Below are 17,603 nucleotides of genomic sequence, written 5' to 3'. Positions count from 1 at the left end.
TGTCTAATAAATCATTTTAAAAGTGAAGTTGTTTAAATTGTTGAAGACGATTATCTTTAAACATAAAATACAGTTAGGTGTTTACCCTTTTTTGGTCCCATGCTGGAATTCTAGTGAAGTGTGCTTGCATTTAACTCGCTTATTCTCTGTCACGGGCCTTGGTGCTGCTTAAGTTTGCATTTCTCTCTTTTTGAACTTTGTTAGTTTCCTTCCCGTCAGTTTTCTAGACAGCAAGTGTCCGGTGCAAAAGTCTGTGTCATGCACGTAGTGAGGCCACCTCAGCAACACTGTCCCCTGCAGTCCTGACATTTGCCTCTAGTGAGGGGCTCTTGGGGCCACACACACACACACACACACACACCCCGTGGGCAGCACAGATGCAGCATGCCTGTCCCTGATCTTCCTCTAGAGTGAACACCCCAGACCTGGCGATGTGGAGTGCTATGTGAGGCTCACTGTGGCTTTCCCTATACCCCATGTCTGCTGAGACACCTTTACCCACGCCTTGGGGCGTGTGCTGGCTGCCGGCTGTGCCAAGTGCACAGGCTCCTGAGCGGCCCTTGTATGGCTTCGAGGCCCTGTGTGGCCCTTGTATAGTGCTCGAAGAGGGCTGGGGAAGGGCTCAGCACACCTGGTGGTGGGTGCTGGCTGGGTGCTGCTGACTGTAGGTGCTGACCTGAAGTGCCGACGAGGGAGCACGCCCTGGGAGCAGCTTCGTTGTCTCTCTGAAGGCCTCATGGTCAGAACTTTAGACTGGCCCAGGGTCCACCCTGCATGGAATGTTTGACCCTACGCCTCTCTGGGATGTGAACGACATGGTGTGCGGATGGGCGGTTGCCAGCTGCTGCTGCTCTCTGATGTGATTTTCCTGCCACAGGCTTTGCTGCAGATGGTGTGTGACGAGAGCCACCAGATCCTGGCCTTGTCGGAGAGCCGCGACCCCCCCAGTGCTCTAAGCAGGGGCGAGCCACACAGCCCCCTGCACCACTTGTCAAGTGAGGGGCGGGGCCTGCTGGAAGTGGCCCCTGACACAGGGGAGAAGGTACGGACCTGTTTCCTTCTGCACCTTACTGGCCCCTGGAACACTGAATCGAAGCGCTAGCAGAGATGACTACGTCCGTAGAGGGGCCTTGTGCAGAGATGAAGGAGAGAGCCCTAAAGAAGCTTCTGGCCTCCCTGTGGCCCACGCTGGCTGTGTGGGCAGGTTCCCAGCAGGATGTGCTATGGAGGGACTCGGGGGTCTGCACGAGCTGGCCAGGGACTCTTGGGGCTCTCCTTACAGGCTGAGGAGGGTGAGGCCACTGGATGATCACATGACTGAGAACCTCACTACCTCAGCCTGTCCTGTGCACAGGATGTTGCCTGCCAGCCTCCACGGGGACCCCTACGGCGCCTCCTCCTGCTCCTCCTGTGACCCATAGCCTGCTTCCTCCTCCCTCCATACCCCATGCTGGACAGGCTGCTAACCCCTGGACTTGGCTCGACCCCTGAGCTTTGCAGTGTCTTTGCCTGTCTCCACCTGGTACCCGGGGCTGCAGGCCAGGTACGTGGTGACCTCTAGGCCCGTCCTTCACATCTGCCACTGCTTGTTGGAGTGAAAGTGCCACAAAGGGGAGAACTGTGTCCTTGTGCCTAGGACTTGCTGGCACGTGGCTGGTGCCCACTGAATCTAGTGGGAGAATGGCTGCCCTCCCTGCTGCCATCCATGCCCCGCTGGCTCTGGTGGGGTATGAGCTGCAGCTGGCTCCCCAGAGGCTCATAGCACTGCCACAGGTCTCCAGCCGGGCAGCCATGTACGCCTAGGGCCTTGCAGATCCCACAGAAGGGGGAGAAGGAAGGAATTTGCTAGCATTTCTCTCCTTCTTTCACTGCTTCCTTTTGTGTTCTCTTTTCTGTTTACAGTGCCAACTTCTGCTTCTCATCTTTCGATAGTCCTGGTACATAGGAATCTTCTCTGCTGTCCTGCTCAGTGGCTACAACAGTGTCTTTCCTACAGACACTGATCTCATAGTTACAGGGACCAGAAGTCCTAGCGCAGGGTGCAGCAGGGTCAGATTGTGGAAGGGACGCAGTCCCTGGCCTTGTCACGGCAGGGGGAGAGAGAGAGGGTTCTGATAGTTCTTGTTAGAAGGACACAAAGCCCATCACAGTAGTCCCACCCTCATGACCTCATTTAACCCTAATTGTCTCCAAAACTGTCACACTGAGGGGAGACAGCCCTGACACCAGCCTTTTGGGGACAGCACCTGCAGAATGCGTGGGCAGGAATACTGAGCTTGCTTCGATATTACAGGAATCTCCGGACCCATGCTTCGACTGGCGAGGAACGTTCCTGCAGGCCGTCCGGGAGGCACTGGCAGTCGAGCTGCAGCCCAGACTTTGTGGTGCAGACCCAGGGGATCCTCGCTCTCTGCTTCAGAGGCTGGAGAAGGTCATCCGAGAGCAGGTGAGGGGTGGCTCCATTTCAACAGGACTTGTGGTGTCGGAGGAAGTCACAGTCGGTGCCTGTGTCACTGTGCACGTGACTCGAGCTCCCTGACCGGACAGCGTGTGCACTGATTCTTCCCACAGCTGCCGCAGAGTGGCTCTGAGCAGCCGCTGCTAGTTGTTCTGAGAGTCCTGGGCCCAGCTCAGAGGAGACAGTGCTTGGGGACAGTGGCAGTCCTGTTTCCTCCCCTGCACTCAGGGACACAGGCTGGGAGCCCAGGCCTGGGGCTGTGTACTCTGCCTTCCAGATTGAGTTAGCTAAGAGCAGGGGCTGGCCATTTGGGTTGCAAAGGGTGGACTGCAGGGAGGCTTGGGTGGGGTGCTCTCCTTCCTAGGTCTGGGGTCCCTAGAGGCCCTACTTTTTTTTTTTGACAGGCAGAGTTAGACAGTGAGAAAGAGAGACAAAGAGAAAGGTCTTTCCACTGGTTCACCCCCCACCCAAATGGCTGCCATGACCGATCAGCTGCGCTGCGCCGATCCAAAGCCAGGAGCCAGGAGCTTCCTCCTGGTCTCCCATGCGGGTGCAGGGCCCAAGCACCTGGGTCATCCTCCACTGCCTTTCCAGGCCACTGCAGAGAGCTGGACTGGACGAGGAGCAACCGGGACAGAATCTGGCGCTCCAACCAGGACTAGAACCCGGGGTGCTGGCACCGCAGGCAGAGGATTAGCCAAGTGAGCTGTGGTGCCTGTCCAAGGCCCTACTTCTAAGTCTGCTCTTTTCCCTTTCCTTGCCGCCAGGGAGACCTACAGGAAAAGTCCTTGGAGCACCTGCGCCTTGCTGACAGGAGCAGCCTGCTGTCCGAGATCCAGGCCCTGCGTGCTCAGCTGCGCATGACTCACCTCCAGAACCAGGAGAAGCTGCAGCAGCTGTGCGCAGCCCTGACGAGCGCGGAGGCCCGTGGGAGCCGGCAGGAGCACCAGCTACGCAGGCAGGGTGGGTGTGTTGCCCACACACCTGATACACACCTGTATGGGAAGTTGGGAGTGCATGGTGAGGCCCCTTGCTGCCCAGTGCTAGGGTCTCATCAGGCCTGAGCGCCACACACCAGGGCCGCTGCACTTCTCTCTCGTCAAACTGAGTGCAAACGGTGGGTTCCTGTGGTGGGCACTGACTCCTGAAGCTCACCCTAGAACGCAGCTCTGTGTTAACAGGACTCTACATTTAATTTAGGTTCTTTGGGAGGTTTGTTTGAATTTTTTGTTTTTGAGAGGCAGAGAAAAACAGAGACTGGTTCATTCCCTATTCTCACTGCAGCCAGGGCTAGGCTGAGGCTGTGGCCAGGAGCCAGGAACTCAATCTGGTCTCCCGTGTCTCCCAGGCAGACCCAACTACTTGATCCTCACTGCTGCCTCCCAGGATCTGCATTGACAGGAAGCTGGAGTCAGGAGTTGGGATCAGGAACTGAACTCAAGACTGACCTGGGATATGGTGGCCCAACTGCCAGGCTAAATCCCCGCCCATGGAGAGGCTCTCATTATTGTCAAGGATGATACTTCTTTTGCTATCAGGTTCCATTCTTGCTGTGGTGCCCTGAGGCCTTGGGCAGATAACTCTCCTTGTTCCATGTCTACTCTTGTACATGGGGTCTGCTTTTTTGGGGTTCAATAGGTAGAATATGTGCCTTTCAGCTGTGACCCCACCCTAGGACTTTGCCTTTGAGTGCACTTTTGGGTAATGTTTGCTAATTTGCATCCAGATTCCTGAGAGGAGTGGACTGCATTTGTGTCTTTTGTGTCTTTCTGTTCTTGTCTTTGGGGTGCTAGCATCATAGGTGACTGGGATGTGTCTCCTCCCTTTGTGTTTTCCAGAGGAATCTGTGGAACTGGCTTGATTTCTTCCTTAAGTTTTGGGAGAATTTTCTAGGGAAGCGCTGTGGGCCTGGTGGCATTTAGGGATTGAGTAGCAGATTGAGAGGCCACAGGGACAGTCACTGCTGGTCTCTGTGTGCTCCCTGCCAGAGGGGTGAGGCCTGGGAACTGAGACCTGGGCGGCAAAGGAATGTGACCCCCATGTGTCCTGGCTCCATCAAAAACTTCATTTCTCCCCAAAATGAATGCATTCCCATCTGATCAACATAATTTCTAATTTAATATCATTTGTACAGCTCTCTTTGGACTTAAGAGTAATACTATTTTATGGTTTTTAATCTTTTTCAGTTGAATTGTTGGCGTATAAAGTGGAACAGGAGAAATGTATAGCCAGTGATTTACAGAAAACCCTCAGTGAAGAGCAGGAGAAAACGAATGACGTGCGGAAGCTCCTGGTGACAGAACAGAATGTGGTGAAAGATTTGAAGTCTGAGCTGTGTGAGTGTAAACAGGAGAACGAGAGGCTGCTGAAATCCCTTGACGATGTGCAGAAGGAAGTCATCGAGCTCAGGTACAGCACCCTGAAGATTTCAGTCCCTCCTCATGACCGAGTGAGCTGGTACACAGTCATGGCCCCGCTCTTCCTGGCATGGATGTCTGCTGTGCCCAGACAGGGAAGGTGTTGGAGCACTTTGGGCAGCGGTGTCCTGGCCCTGGGCTGTGGTCTGGGAGGAGGGATGTTGCGCGATGCATAGGAGGGGAGAACATCAGGCTCTCGCCTCCCTGTCCTGGGAGCTTCTGGCCCTGGGTGCTGGCTTGTTTCCCTTCCAGAGCCCTGTGCTGCATGCTGTCCCCATGCAGGTCTGTGCTTGACAACAAGGAGAATGACCTGCAGGCTGTGCTTCAGCAACTGGAGTGTGAGCGCACGAGGGAGCGGGCCCTGCAGAGCCAGCTGGAGGAGGAGCAGCTGCAGCACCTGCAGAGGGAGGCCCAGAGCTCCAAGTCCTTGGAGGTACCTGGGTGGTGGTCAGGCCGCTGGGCAGCAGGAGGCAGTGGGAAGTGTGCAGGGCTCTCTTGTTCCTGCCTTTTCTTACTGTTCACCGCATGGTCTCCTGTGGACAGGTGTTTGATGGCCCTGCTGACGACACACAGTCCCATGGCCTCTGGGAGTTTGGTTGTGGGATGCGGATGGAGTATACAGCCTCTGAGATCTGCATACAAATCAGATGCAGGCTGGGCACTTGGCTGCTGGGGAAAGACAGGTGTTCTTTAGTTCAGAGCAAAACTCCCCTCAGTCTTTGACCAGCGTGGAAAATGCAGATCGTAGCCAGCAGGCTGTGTGTGTGTGTGAGTGCTTGTGCTGTGGTGTTTTGAGGGAGGGATAAAGGACGTCTCTGCGTCTGGGATGTGTTTTGTGCATTTACTCAGCGCCACTTCCCAAAAGTCCCTCAGCCATGCAGTTATCATAACAACGTAACAGGAATGTAGATGTTTTAATCTGTAGACTCAGTCTCAGAAGCTGTAATTGCTGGGTCAAAGCATCTAGACAGAAATTTGGGCATGAACACTATTCAGATATTTTTTGCTTTTGATTGGTTACTTTTCGCATCTCACTTTTTCGCCGACCTAGGAGCTAAGACTGTCTTTGGAGAAGCAGTGTGCGCAGAACAGCCGACTGTGCGTTGCATTAAAGCACGAGCAAACGGCGAAGGACAACCTTCAGAAGGAGCTGCAGATTGAGTACTCGCGCTGTGAGGCGCTGCTGGCGCAGGAGCGGGGCCAACTCGCCGAGCTCCAGAAGAGCCTGGAGGCGGAGAAGAGCCACACTCTGGAGCTGTCGGAGGCCTTGCAGCACGAGCGGCTCCTGACAGAGCAGCTGAGCCGGAGGCCGCAGGAGACACAGACGCATCACGCCCTGCTGCGGAAGCTGAAGGAGGAGAAGTGCCGCGTGAGCGAGCTGCAGGCGCTGCTGGACAAGGTGCAGCAGCAGGCCGCCCACACACAGCGCCAGCTGGAGGCCGAGGTCCAGAAGCGCTGTGAGGAGCTCGGCAAAGAGAAGGAGGTGAGTGCCACTGGGAGGCGACCCAAAGGCAAGAGCTGAGATGCTGTCTGGAGTGGGAGAGGGAGAACCCGGCGTGGTTGCAGGCAGAATTAGCGGTTACACACCAGAGTGAGAGAGCAAGAGGGACACAAGGATGCAAGGAAGAGAACGGAGATGAAGGTCAGCGGACGTGGAGAAGTGGAAGAAGTGGCAGAGAGACAAGGAGAAGCTGGCGAGCACCGGCCCGGAAACGGTCGTTCCTGGAAACCATGAGCAGCTGCAGGGCTCCGACAGTTCCCAGGGTGTGTGGTCCTGGCCCATCTCCTCTCTTCCTTGGTTCTGTTTGTGCATCCCTAGGACCATACCACACTGTGGGTTTGTAGCAATTTTTGAAATCAGGAAATATAATCCTTCCAAACCTTTCTTTTTTTTTTTCCTAATATAATTAGATTTTATGTTACTCTATTATTACATAGGGCATAACATTTTTCTTTTTTAAAAAGATTTATTTATTTATTTGAAAGAGTTACACAGAGAGAGAAAAAGAGGCAGAGAGAGAGAGAGAGAGAGAGAGAGAGGTCTCCTATCCGCTGGTTCACTCCCTAATTGGCAGCAACAGCTGGAGCTGCGCCAATCCAGAGCCAGGAGCTTCTTCTGGGTCTCCCATGCGGCTGCAGGGGCCCAAGGACTTGGGCCATCTTCTACTCTTTCCCAGGCCATAGCAGAGAGCTGGATCGGAAATGGAGCAGCCAGGACTCGAACTGGCGCCCATATGGGAGGCTGGTACTGGAGGCGGCAGCTTTACCCACTACACCACTGCGCCGGCCCCCCAAGACCATTTGTCAAAGTTTTTTTTTTATATATAGGTTTTTATTTATTTATTTGAAAGAGTTACACAGAGAAGGAGAGGCAGAGAAAGAGAGAGGTCTTCCACCCGCTGGTTCACTCCCCAGTTGACCACAATGGCCAGAGCTGTGCCGATCTGAAGCCAGGACTCAGGAGCTTCTTCTGGGTCTCCCACACGGGTGCAGGGGCCCAAGCACTTGGGCCATCTTCTACTGTTTTCCCAGGCCATAGCAGAGAGCTGGATCGGAAGTATAGCAGCCGGGACTTGAACCGGCACCCGTGTGGGATGCCGGCACTGGAGGCAGTATCTTTACCTGCTATACCACAGCACCGGCCCCTCAAAGTTGTTTTAGTCATGTGGGCACCTTGGAATTCTGTGTGAATGGGAGGACAGGGTTTTTTATTTCTGCAATAAAAGCTGCTGGATTTTTGATAGAGATTTTATTAAATCTGTAGATAGCTTTGGGTAGTATTAATATCTTAACAAGGGTAAGTCTTCTAATGTGGTGAACATGAACATCTCTCCATTTCTTTAGATCCTCCTTCATTTCTTTTCTTTTTTTTTTCTTTCTTTCTTTTTTTTTTTTTTTTTTTGACAGGCAGAGTTAGACATTGAGAGAGAGAAAGAGAAAGGTCTTCCTTCCGTTGGTTCACCCTCCAAATGGCCACTATGGCCAGCGTGCCGTGCCGCACCGATCCGAAGCCAGGAGCCAGGTGCTTCCTCCTCGCCTCCCATGCAGGTGCAGGGCCCAAGTACTTGATCCATCCTCCACTGCCCTCCCAGGCCACAGCAGAGAGCTGGACTGGAAGATGGAGAAAGGTCTTCCATCTGCTGTTTTGCTCCCCATTTGGCCTCAATTGCAGGGCTGGGCCAGGCTGAAGCCGGGAGCCAGGAACTTCTGGGTCTCCCATGTGGGTGGCAGGGCCCAGGCACTTGGACCATCTTCCACTGCTTTCCCAGGCACATCATGAGGGAGCTGATGTGGAAGTGGAGCAGCCAGGAGTCTAACTGGTGCCCATTTGGGATGTCAGCACTATAGGCAGCAGATTAACCTGCTAAACCACAGTTCTAACCCCATGTGATTCCATTTTTGAGAACTTCCCCAAACTATATCTAACGTTTCCAGCCATTCCTTTTATTATTTAATTTCTTTTTTTTTTGTAAAAATGAGTGGCACCATGATTACTTAAAAAAATAAATACCAGAGCTGGCACTGTGGCACAGTAGGTTAAAGTCTCAGCCTGCAGTGCCAGCATCGCATATGGGCACCAGTTCAAGCCCCGGCTGCTCCACTTCCGATCCAGCTCTCTGCTATGGCCTGGGAAAGCAGTAGAAGATGGCCCAAGTCCTTGGGCCCCTGTACCTGCATGGGAGACCCAGAAGAAGCTCCTGGTTCCTGGCTTCAGATCGGCCAAGCTCTGGCCGTTGCAGCCATTTGGGGAGTGAACCAGTGGATGGAAGACCTCTAACTCTGTTTTTCAAATAAATAAAATAAATCTCCTTAAAAAATAAGTACCATGCACATGCTTTAAACATTAGTAACTGTTGTTCACGGTGTACCTTGATGGGAATTTTAAGTGACATAGCCCTTATGGGACTGTTTTTACTGCGGGTAGTTCATGTAATCTGCATCACAGAATCCTCTAATCGTAGCTGCTGAAGCTTCCTGAGATGGTTCCTCCAGGCACAATTTCATCTTTTCCAAAGTTATGAACCTGTCAGCCCCCTCATCTAAAAAACAGATAAATCCATCGTCTCTGTTTGCTCATGTTGCTCAGGCATGGAGTGAGGTGATGTGAGGAGGATCGAGCGCAAAACAGAGCCCGGGCCACCTGAGGGAGGAGTTGGTGCCAGTGATCTGGGTCTTGAAGCCACCTCCCCTGTGGAGTTGCTCTTGGTTCTGGGGTTTCCCCTAATGTGAGGGGCCATTCTAGCCACCGCCTCTTGGCTGTCCCAGGGGCAGACCCCTCTGGCACAGCGGGGGGTTCTTCCTGAGGTCTTGCTTCTCCCTGCAGTGCCCCCGCTCCCGCTCACTACTGCTGAGGTCACGTCTCTCTGTCCCTGCCCAGTGAGTCGTCCTGGAGCAGGGAACTCTCCCACCTGCTGAGGCACTGTTCCCACACCCAGCACCGGGCCCAGCACCTCCACTTACAGAGGGGAAGGTGAAGTCAGGGAAACCAGTAACTGGCTCGAACCCCAGGCTGTGCCCAAGCTTCTCCAGCTGGTTTCTGAGTACATGTGTGTTTATGCCTGCCTGCGTCTGTGTTAGCATGTATGTTTGGGCATGGTGTGTGTTCCTGGGTGTGTGTACATGGGACTAGTGACTGTGAAACTTGCTTCAGTCATTTAGGCCTCTCCTTTTGACTCTGAATGTCTGCCTTGGGCCTGGGAAAAGCCCCATAGATCTCCACAGCGTGGATGAGGACCTTTGCCACTGTGTGCCTGCCGTGTGCCCTGCCTGCCCATCTCTGGGTGGAGGCTGTGTTGACTCTGTGGGGCCTCCCAAAGCCTCAGTTTTAGGAGCTCATGTACAGAACAGGGACTGCTCCGAGTGCTCTGGTGCTGGTGGGGAGGGCCTCCTCTTGTACACAACCAATTTTGGTCTTTTGCTTGTCAGTTTTTCTGGAAAACTCACTGAAGGTCTCTTCCGTGTGTTGTTTTTCCATTGATAACAGCGAGAATTAGAACTGCAGCGCCAGCGTGATGAGCATAAAATCAAGCAGCTTCAGCAGACGGTGAGAGCCCTGGAGTCCAAAGAGACACTGCCACGTGGTGTTGGTTCTCGCCTGAGCTCTCCCCGCAGGGCCGATGGCTCAGAGCTGGACCGCCTCCAGGAGCGGCACCAAGAACTGGAGAAGATAAGACAGCAACTGCTTGGGGCTGCTGGACTGCTGACCGGCTTCATTAACCAGACTGTGGACAGGTGTGGACTGGCCTCACTTAGCCAGATTCTGAAGTTTGGGGCGTGTCTTTGATTTCACAACCATGTTTTAATGAACTCACTGTCCTTTTTCCATGAGTTTGCAGAGAGGACTCTCCTGAAAGATACTGACAAAATTATAAGTTTTACATTCTAATGTTAGAATGAGCAGAAAAATTAATGTTGATATTTGTCTTTTTCTTTGTATAAAGTAATGTAGCTGGCAGTGTTTTCCCACCCATACCTGAGTTTGTGATAGAACTCGTGATTTCTAAGGAAAGTTCCATTTAGGATAGTGTCTCCAGTGATTGGCACACAGTCGCTGCAGAAAGCCGTTGAGTGTGGCCCGTGGGTGCCTGGTCATGCCCTGTACCAGGCGCTGAGTGGCAGGATGTTTCTTTCTTTCTTTTTTTTTTTTTTTTTAAAGATTTGTTTATTTGAAAGTCAGTGTTACACAGAGAAGGAGAGGCAGAGAGAGAGAGAGAGAGGTCTTCCATCCGCTGGTTCTCGCCCCAGTTGGCTGCAGTGGTTGGAGCTGTGCCGATTGCCAATCCAAAGTCAGGAGCCAGGAGCTTCTTCCAGGTCTCCCACGCAGGTACAGGGACCCAAGGATTTGGGCCATCTTCCACTGCTTTCCCAGACCATAGCAGAGAGCTGGATAGGAAGTGGAGCAGCCATGACTCGAACCAGTTGCCAATATGGGATGCCAGCACTGAAGGCTGTGGCCTTACCCGCTATGCCACAGCGCTGGCCCCTGATAGGAGGTTTATAAGCTTCATAGAAGTGTGTGCCCACAGGTCCTGCCACCCTGCTATGGGTTGCCAGTCCCCACCTACTTTTATGGACAAAATATGGCTTAGTGGAGTAATTCATAAATATGCATAGATTATGCACACAAAATTTTCTGGAACCTGAAAAGTAACCCTGGAGTTTCCAATGGATGCTGGGTAAACCTCTTTTCTTTTATAAAAAAGATTTATTTATTTGAAAGGCAGACTGACAGAGAAAGTGAAGGCAAGAGAGAGATTGATTTCCCATCTGCTGGTTCCCTCCTGAAATGCCTGCAACAGCCAGATTGGACTAGTCTGAAGCCAGGAGCCTGAAACTCCATCCTGTTCCCCAACAAGGGTAGCAAGCGCCCAGGTGCACCAGCAAGGCGCTGGATCAGAAATGGAGCATCAGGGACTGGAGCCAGCACTCCAATATGGGATGCTGGTGTCACACAGGGCAGCTCAGCCTGCTGCATCCCAGTGCTGGCCGCTAAACACGTTGTCTTTGTCTCTTCAGCAGAGTTGTTTTAGAGCTCTGGACAGGAGGCATTTGGGAAATGCCTTTTTGGTGTAAACCTTTTTGATGCCATGTGGTTTTTGCAGGACTATTAAGGGTTGGACATCCTCCAATGAGAAGGCGGTGACGTCTTTGCTTCACACGTTGGAGGACCTGAAGTCTGAACTGAGCACATCCCCTTCCTCTCAGGTAAGCCTGGGGCTGCTGCCCCTGCCAGTGCCCCCTGGCCTGACGTCAGGGCAGGAGCTCAGTGAGTCACATGCTGTTTCTGTCCCTGGAGAGGACATTGGGGTGGCTCTGAAACTTCCTTTTTAGTTTTACCTTTTACCTCTTACTAGTGTCTTTGTCACAATCCACTAACCACACCAGGTTCTGGGAGGTTATCGCTCCCAGCCTCTGTTAATCAGCATTCTGTGACCATATGGAGGGTTCTGGGTTGTTTTACCTCGTTTTTTTTGGCCTCCACATATGTGGGAGAATATGCAACCTTTGTGTTTCTGTGTCTGGCTTATTTCACTCAACATGATGTCCTCCAGTTCCATCCATTTGCATCAAGAGACAGGATTTCATTCTTTTTTATGGCTGAAGAGCATTCTGTTATGTTTATACACCACAGTTTTTTTAATCCATTTATCTTATGATGGACACCTTGGTTGTTGTAAGTAATTGTGGTGCAGCACGTATCTCTTTGGTTTCCTGTCTTTTGGATATTTACCCAGTAATGGGTTGCTGATCATATGGCAGTTCTAGTTCTAGTTTTTTAAATAACTCTGTGCTGTTTTCCACAGTCCTGTGCTGATTTACATTCCCACCGAGTGTAGAAGAGCGCCCTTTTCTCCACATCCTCATCAGCATTTGTTACTGTCTCTTTCTGTTAACAGCCACAACAGGGGTGGATCTCAGGGTGATTCTGACTGCATTTCTCTGGTGGCAATTGATATTTAGCATTTTTTTCATATATCTGTTGGTCAGGTTTTTCTTCTTTTGAGAACTGTTAGGTGCTTTGCCCTTTTCTTATCTGGATTGGTTAGTTTTTGGTTGATGAATTTTTTGAGTCTCTGATATATTGTGGATATTAAACCTTTGTGAGGTAAGTAGCTAGCATATATTTTCTTCCATTCTATTAGATGTAGTTTCACTCTGTTGATTGTTTCTTTTGCTATGTAGAAGCTTCAGAGTTTAATATAATCTCATTTGTCTAGTTTTACCTTTGTTGCCTGTGCTTTTTGGGTCTTATTAAAAAAATCATTGCCGGCTGGCGCCGCGGCTCACTAGGCTAATCCTCCGCCTTGCGGCGCCGGCACACTGGGTTCTAGTCCCGGTCGGGGCACCGATCCTGTCCTGGTTGCCCCTCTTCCAGGCCAGCTCTCTGCTGTGGCCAGGGAGTGCAGTGGAGGATGGCCCAAAGTCCTTGGGCCCTGCACCCCATGGGAGACCAGGAGAAGCACCTGGCTCTTGCCTTGGGATCAGCGCGGTGCGCCGGCCACAGCGCGCCTACCGCGGCGGCCATTGGAGGGTGAACCAACGGCAAAGGAAGACCTTTCTCTCTGTCTCTCTCTCACTGTCCACTCTGCCTGTCAAAAAAAAAAAAAAAATCATTGCCTACACCAGTGTCTTAAAATGATTCCTATAATTTTTCTTCCAGCAATTTTACAGTTTTAGGCCTTAAATTTAGGTCTTTCATCCATTTTGAGTAAATGTTTGTATGTGGCGAGAAGTAGAAATCCAATTTCTTTTTTCTACATATGTATATCTGGTTTGCCAGCACCGTTTATTGAAAAGACTGCAGTTTCTCCTGTGTGTTCTCGGCACTTTTATCAAAAATCAGTTGACTGTATGTATGTGGATTAATTCTGGGCTCTCTGTTCTAGTCCATTGATCTGTGTGTTGGTTTTAGCCCACTGCCATGCTGTTTTTGATTACCATAGTTTTGTAGTATGCTTTGAAATCAGATATTGTGCCTATAGTTTGATTTTGTTTTTTGCTTAGGCTTTTTTTGGCTATTCTGGGTCTTTCGTGGTTCTGTATGAATTTTAGGATTGCCTTTTTCTAATTCTGTAAAGACTATCATTGGATAGGGATTATGTTGAATTTAGATAAAAGATTGTTTTAGGTAGTATGGACATTTTAATGACATTAATTTCTTCCAACTCACGAACACAGACTATCTTCCATTTTTTTTGTGTCCTTGATGATTTTTTTTCCTTAGTATTTTATAATTTTCATTGTGGAGATCTTTCATTACTTTGGTTAAATTTATTCCTTAACATTTAAATTTTTTATAATTCTTGTGAATGGAATTTCTTTTTTTTATTATTCATCCAGCAAAATCTTTATTGGTATATAAAATGTTACTGTTTTTGTATGTTGCTTTTTGGTGCAGTGGCTTTACTGAATTAGTTTGTCAGTTCTAATGAGTGTGTAGGTTTCTCCCTGTACAAAATCATGTCATCTGCAAAAGGGGAATTTTTATTTCCTCCTTTCCAATTTTGATGCCCTTTCTTTCTTTTCTCTAATTGCTCTTGTTAATACTTTTAATACAGGGGTTGCTCGCTTCAGCAGCGTATATACTTTTTTTTTTTTTTGACAGGCAGAGTGGAGAGTAGAGGGAGACAGAGAGAAAGGTCTTCCTTTTTGCCGTTGGTTCACCCTCCAATGGCCGCCGCGGTAGGTGCACTGCGGCCGGCGCACCACGCTGTTCTGATGGCAGGAGCCAGGTTCTTCTCCTGGTCTCCCATGGGGTGCAGGGCCCAAGGACTTTGGGCCATCCTCCACTGCACTCCCTGGCCACAGCAGAGAGCTGGCCTGGAAGAGGGGCAACCGGGACAGGATCGGTGCCCCGACCGGGACTAGAACCCAGTGTGCCGGCACCACAGGCGAAGGATTAGCCTACTGAGCCGCAGCGCCGGCTAGCGTATATACTTTTAATACAGGGGGCCAGCATTGTGGTATAAGGGGTTAATCCACCAGGCTCCTATCTGAGAGCAGATTCAGGTCTCAGCTACTCCACTTCTGATTCAACTCTCTGAAAATGTGTGTGGGTAGGCAGCAGAAGATGGCTCAAGTGCTTGGGTCCCTGCCACCAATGTGGGAGATGTGGGTAGAGTTCTAGGCTCCTGGCTTTGGCCTGGTCCAGCCCCGGCTATTGTAGCTTTTTGGGGAGTGAACCAGCAGATGGAAGATCTTTCTGTCTCTCACACTTTTTCTGTATCTCTTCTGTCTCTGCCTTTCACATAAATAAATCCTAAAAAAAAATAATAAAAATAAGTGGTGAAAGTGGACATCCTTGTCTGTTCTAGATCTGAGGGGAAATGCTTTCAGGTTCTCCCCAGTCAGTATGATACTTGCTGTTGGTTTGTCATGTATAGCCTTTGTAATTTTGAGATATGTTCTTTCTATAAGTTTTTGTCAAGAAGGAATGCTGAATATTATTGCTTTCTCTGCCTCTACTGATGAGAGAGTTTCAATTACTGTTTCAGTCTCATTACTTGCTATGGGTCTATTTAGATTTTCAATATCTTCTTGCTTTAATCTTGGTAGGTTATATGTATCTAAGAATTTATCTATTTCTTTGAGGTTTTCCAACTTGTTGGCATGTAGTTGTTCATCATAGTTTCTTATAACTTATTGTTTTCTGGTGTTTGTTATAGTGTCTCCTTTTTTCATTTGTTTTTATTTTTTAATTTTTAAAATTTTTTTGGTCATTCTTGCTAAAAGTTTATTTTTTTCAAAAATTTTCAAAAAAACCAGATTTTTTTTACTTTGAATTTTGTTTATTTTTGCTCTGATTTTTATTATTCTCAGCTCTTGCTATTTTGGAGTTTCATCTTTTTCTTGTTTTTCTAAGTCCTTGAAGTGCTTCATTAGATTGTTTGACATATAATTTTTTCAGGTAGACACTAATTGCTGTAAATACTCTTCATACTGCTTTTGATATATCCCACAGATTCTGATATGTTGTGTTTTCATCTTCATTTGTTTCAAGAAATTTTTTTATTTTTTTCAATAATCCGTTGGTCATTCAGGAGCATGTTGTTAAATTTTCATGTATTTGTAAATTTTTTATTGTTCTTCATGTTGTTGATTTCTAGTTTTATTTCTTTTGTTCTGAGGAAATACATATTATGGTTTCAGTTGTTTACAGTCTTTGCTAGAAAATGTTCTATGTGCTGAATGTGTGTTCTGTAGCTTTTGGTTGAAATGTTTTGTAAATGTCTATAGATTCATTTGCTCTATGATAACAGTTCAAGTCTGAGGTATCTTGGTTGATTTGTCCATTAATGACAGTGGGTAATTGAAGGACTCAGCCACCATTATTGTATAGGAGTGTATCTCTCCCTTGAAATCTAGTGATATTGACTTTACTCTTGGTGGTCATATATTGGATGCATATATATTTATGATTGCTGTATCTTCTTGCTGAATCAATTTTCTAATAATTTTTTTTAAATTTTATATTTATGTTTATTTTTTTTTTGACAGGCAGAGTTAGACAGTGAGAGAGAGACAGAGAGAAAGGTCTTCCTTCCGTTGGTTTACCCCCCAAATGGCCACTACAGCCGGTGCGCTGTGCCAATCCGAAGCCAGGAGCTGGGTGCTTCTTCCCGGTCTCCCATGCGGGTGCAGGGCCCAAGCACTTGGGCCATCTTCCACTGCCTTCCCAGGCCATAGCAGAGAGCTGGACTGGAAGAGGAGCAACCAGGACAGAATCTGGTGCCCCAACCGGGACTAGAACCCGGGGTGCCAGCACCACAGGAGGAGGATTAGCCAAGTGAGCCGTGGTGTCAGCCTCTAATAAATGTTATATCGTTTATTTCTTTTTAATAATTTTTGATTTAAAGTCTGTTTTATCTTATATGAGTGTAACTACCCCATCTCATTTTTTATTTCCATTTGCATGGTATATCTTTTACCAACCCTTCACTTTCAATCTGTATGTATCTTTTTTTTTTTTAAAGATTTTATTTATTTATTTATTTATTTGAGAAGTAGAGTTACAGACAGAGGGACAGACAGAGAAAGGTCCTCTATCTGCTGGTTCACTCCCCAAATGGCCTAAACAGTTGGAGCTGAGCTGATCCAAAGTCAGGAGCCAGGAACTTCTTCTGGGTCTCCCACGTGTGTGCAGAGGCCTCAACATTTGAGCCATCTTCCACTGCTTTCCCAGGCGATAAGCAGAGAGCTGTATCGGAAGAGGAGCAGCCGGGACACAAATTGGCTCCCGTATGGGATGCCGGCACTACAGGCTGTGACTTTACCTGCTATGCCAACAATGCTGGCCCTGATCTGTGTGTACCCTTATCTGTGAAGTGAGTTTCTTATAGGCAACATATAGTGGTTGTTGTTGTTGTTGTTTTTTAATCTATTTGGCCAGTCTGTATCTTTTGATTGGGGAATTGGATCCATTTCCTTTCTAGGTTAATGTTGATAGATAAGAACTCAGTGCTGTCATTTGGTCAGTTGGTTACTGATTGTGTCTGCTGTGTTAGTGAATTTGGGCCTGTCATGTATTTTCTTTCTTTTTTTTTTTTCTTCTTTTTTTCTTTTTGACAGGCAGAGTAGACAGTGAGAGAGAGAGACACAGAGAAAGGTCTTCCTTTGCCGTTGGTTCACCCTCCAATGGCTGCCGTGGCTGGCGCACTGCAGCTGGTGCACCACGCTGATCTGAAGGCAGGAGCCAGGTGCTTCTCCTGGTCTCCCATGCGGGTGCAGGGCCCAAGGACTTGGGCCATCCTCCACTGCACTCCCGGGCCACGGCAGAGAGCTGGCCTGGAAGAGGGGCAACCAGGACAGGATCCGGCGCCCCGACCGGGACTAGAACCCGGTGTGCTGGCGCCGCAAGGCAGAGGATTAGCCTATTGAGCCGCGGCGCTGACCCTGTCATGTATTTTCATGATGATTTGTTCTAATGTGGGACCCCCTTTAGGATTTCTGAGAAGGCTGGGTTGATGGTGATGAATTCTCTTAGTTTTTACTTGTCTGAGAAATGCTTTATGTCTCTTTCACTTCTAAAGGATAGTTTTGCTGGATATAGTGTTGGTTGAAAATCTCTCTTTCAAGACTTTGAATGTATTATTCCACTCTCTCTTGGCCTAGAGGCTTTCTACTAAGAAGTCTGCTGTTAGCCTAATGGGTTTTCTTTTTTGTGTAACTTGATGTTTTCCTTTCACTGTCTTTAGGATTCTGTGATTATCCTTAACTGTAATATACCT

The 17,603-nt window shown here is 49.0% G+C and overlaps 1 protein-coding gene across 6 annotated transcripts in view; it reads left to right on the top strand.

Moving 5' to 3' along the window:
* The window catches only part of PCNT (pericentrin), a 150,837-nt gene that overhangs the window by 115,401 nt on the left and 17,833 nt on the right, over nt 1-17,603 (top strand). For all 6 annotated transcript variants that reach the window (XM_062204173.1, XM_062204190.1, XM_062204156.1 and 3 more), the window contains 8 exons: nt 878-1,042; nt 2,294-2,446; nt 3,226-3,421; nt 4,645-4,867; nt 5,158-5,308; nt 5,927-6,358; nt 9,860-10,107; nt 11,478-11,580. In XM_062204173.1, coding sequence (XP_062060157.1) covers nt 878-1,042; nt 2,294-2,446; nt 3,226-3,421; nt 4,645-4,867; nt 5,158-5,308; nt 5,927-6,358; nt 9,860-10,107; nt 11,478-11,580 — 1,671 coding nt within the window. The remainder of the gene's footprint in view (nt 1-877; nt 1,043-2,293; nt 2,447-3,225; nt 3,422-4,644; nt 4,868-5,157; nt 5,309-5,926; nt 6,359-9,859; nt 10,108-11,477; nt 11,581-17,603) is intronic.

Source organism: Lepus europaeus, chromosome 2 (genome assembly GCF_033115175.1).
Source record: "Lepus europaeus isolate LE1 chromosome 2, mLepTim1.pri, whole genome shotgun sequence".
Lineage (NCBI taxonomy): Eukaryota > Metazoa > Chordata > Mammalia > Lagomorpha > Leporidae > Lepus > Lepus europaeus.
Note: the sequence above shows the minus strand (reverse complement) of the source record. Positions and strands in the feature narration are given on the sequence as shown.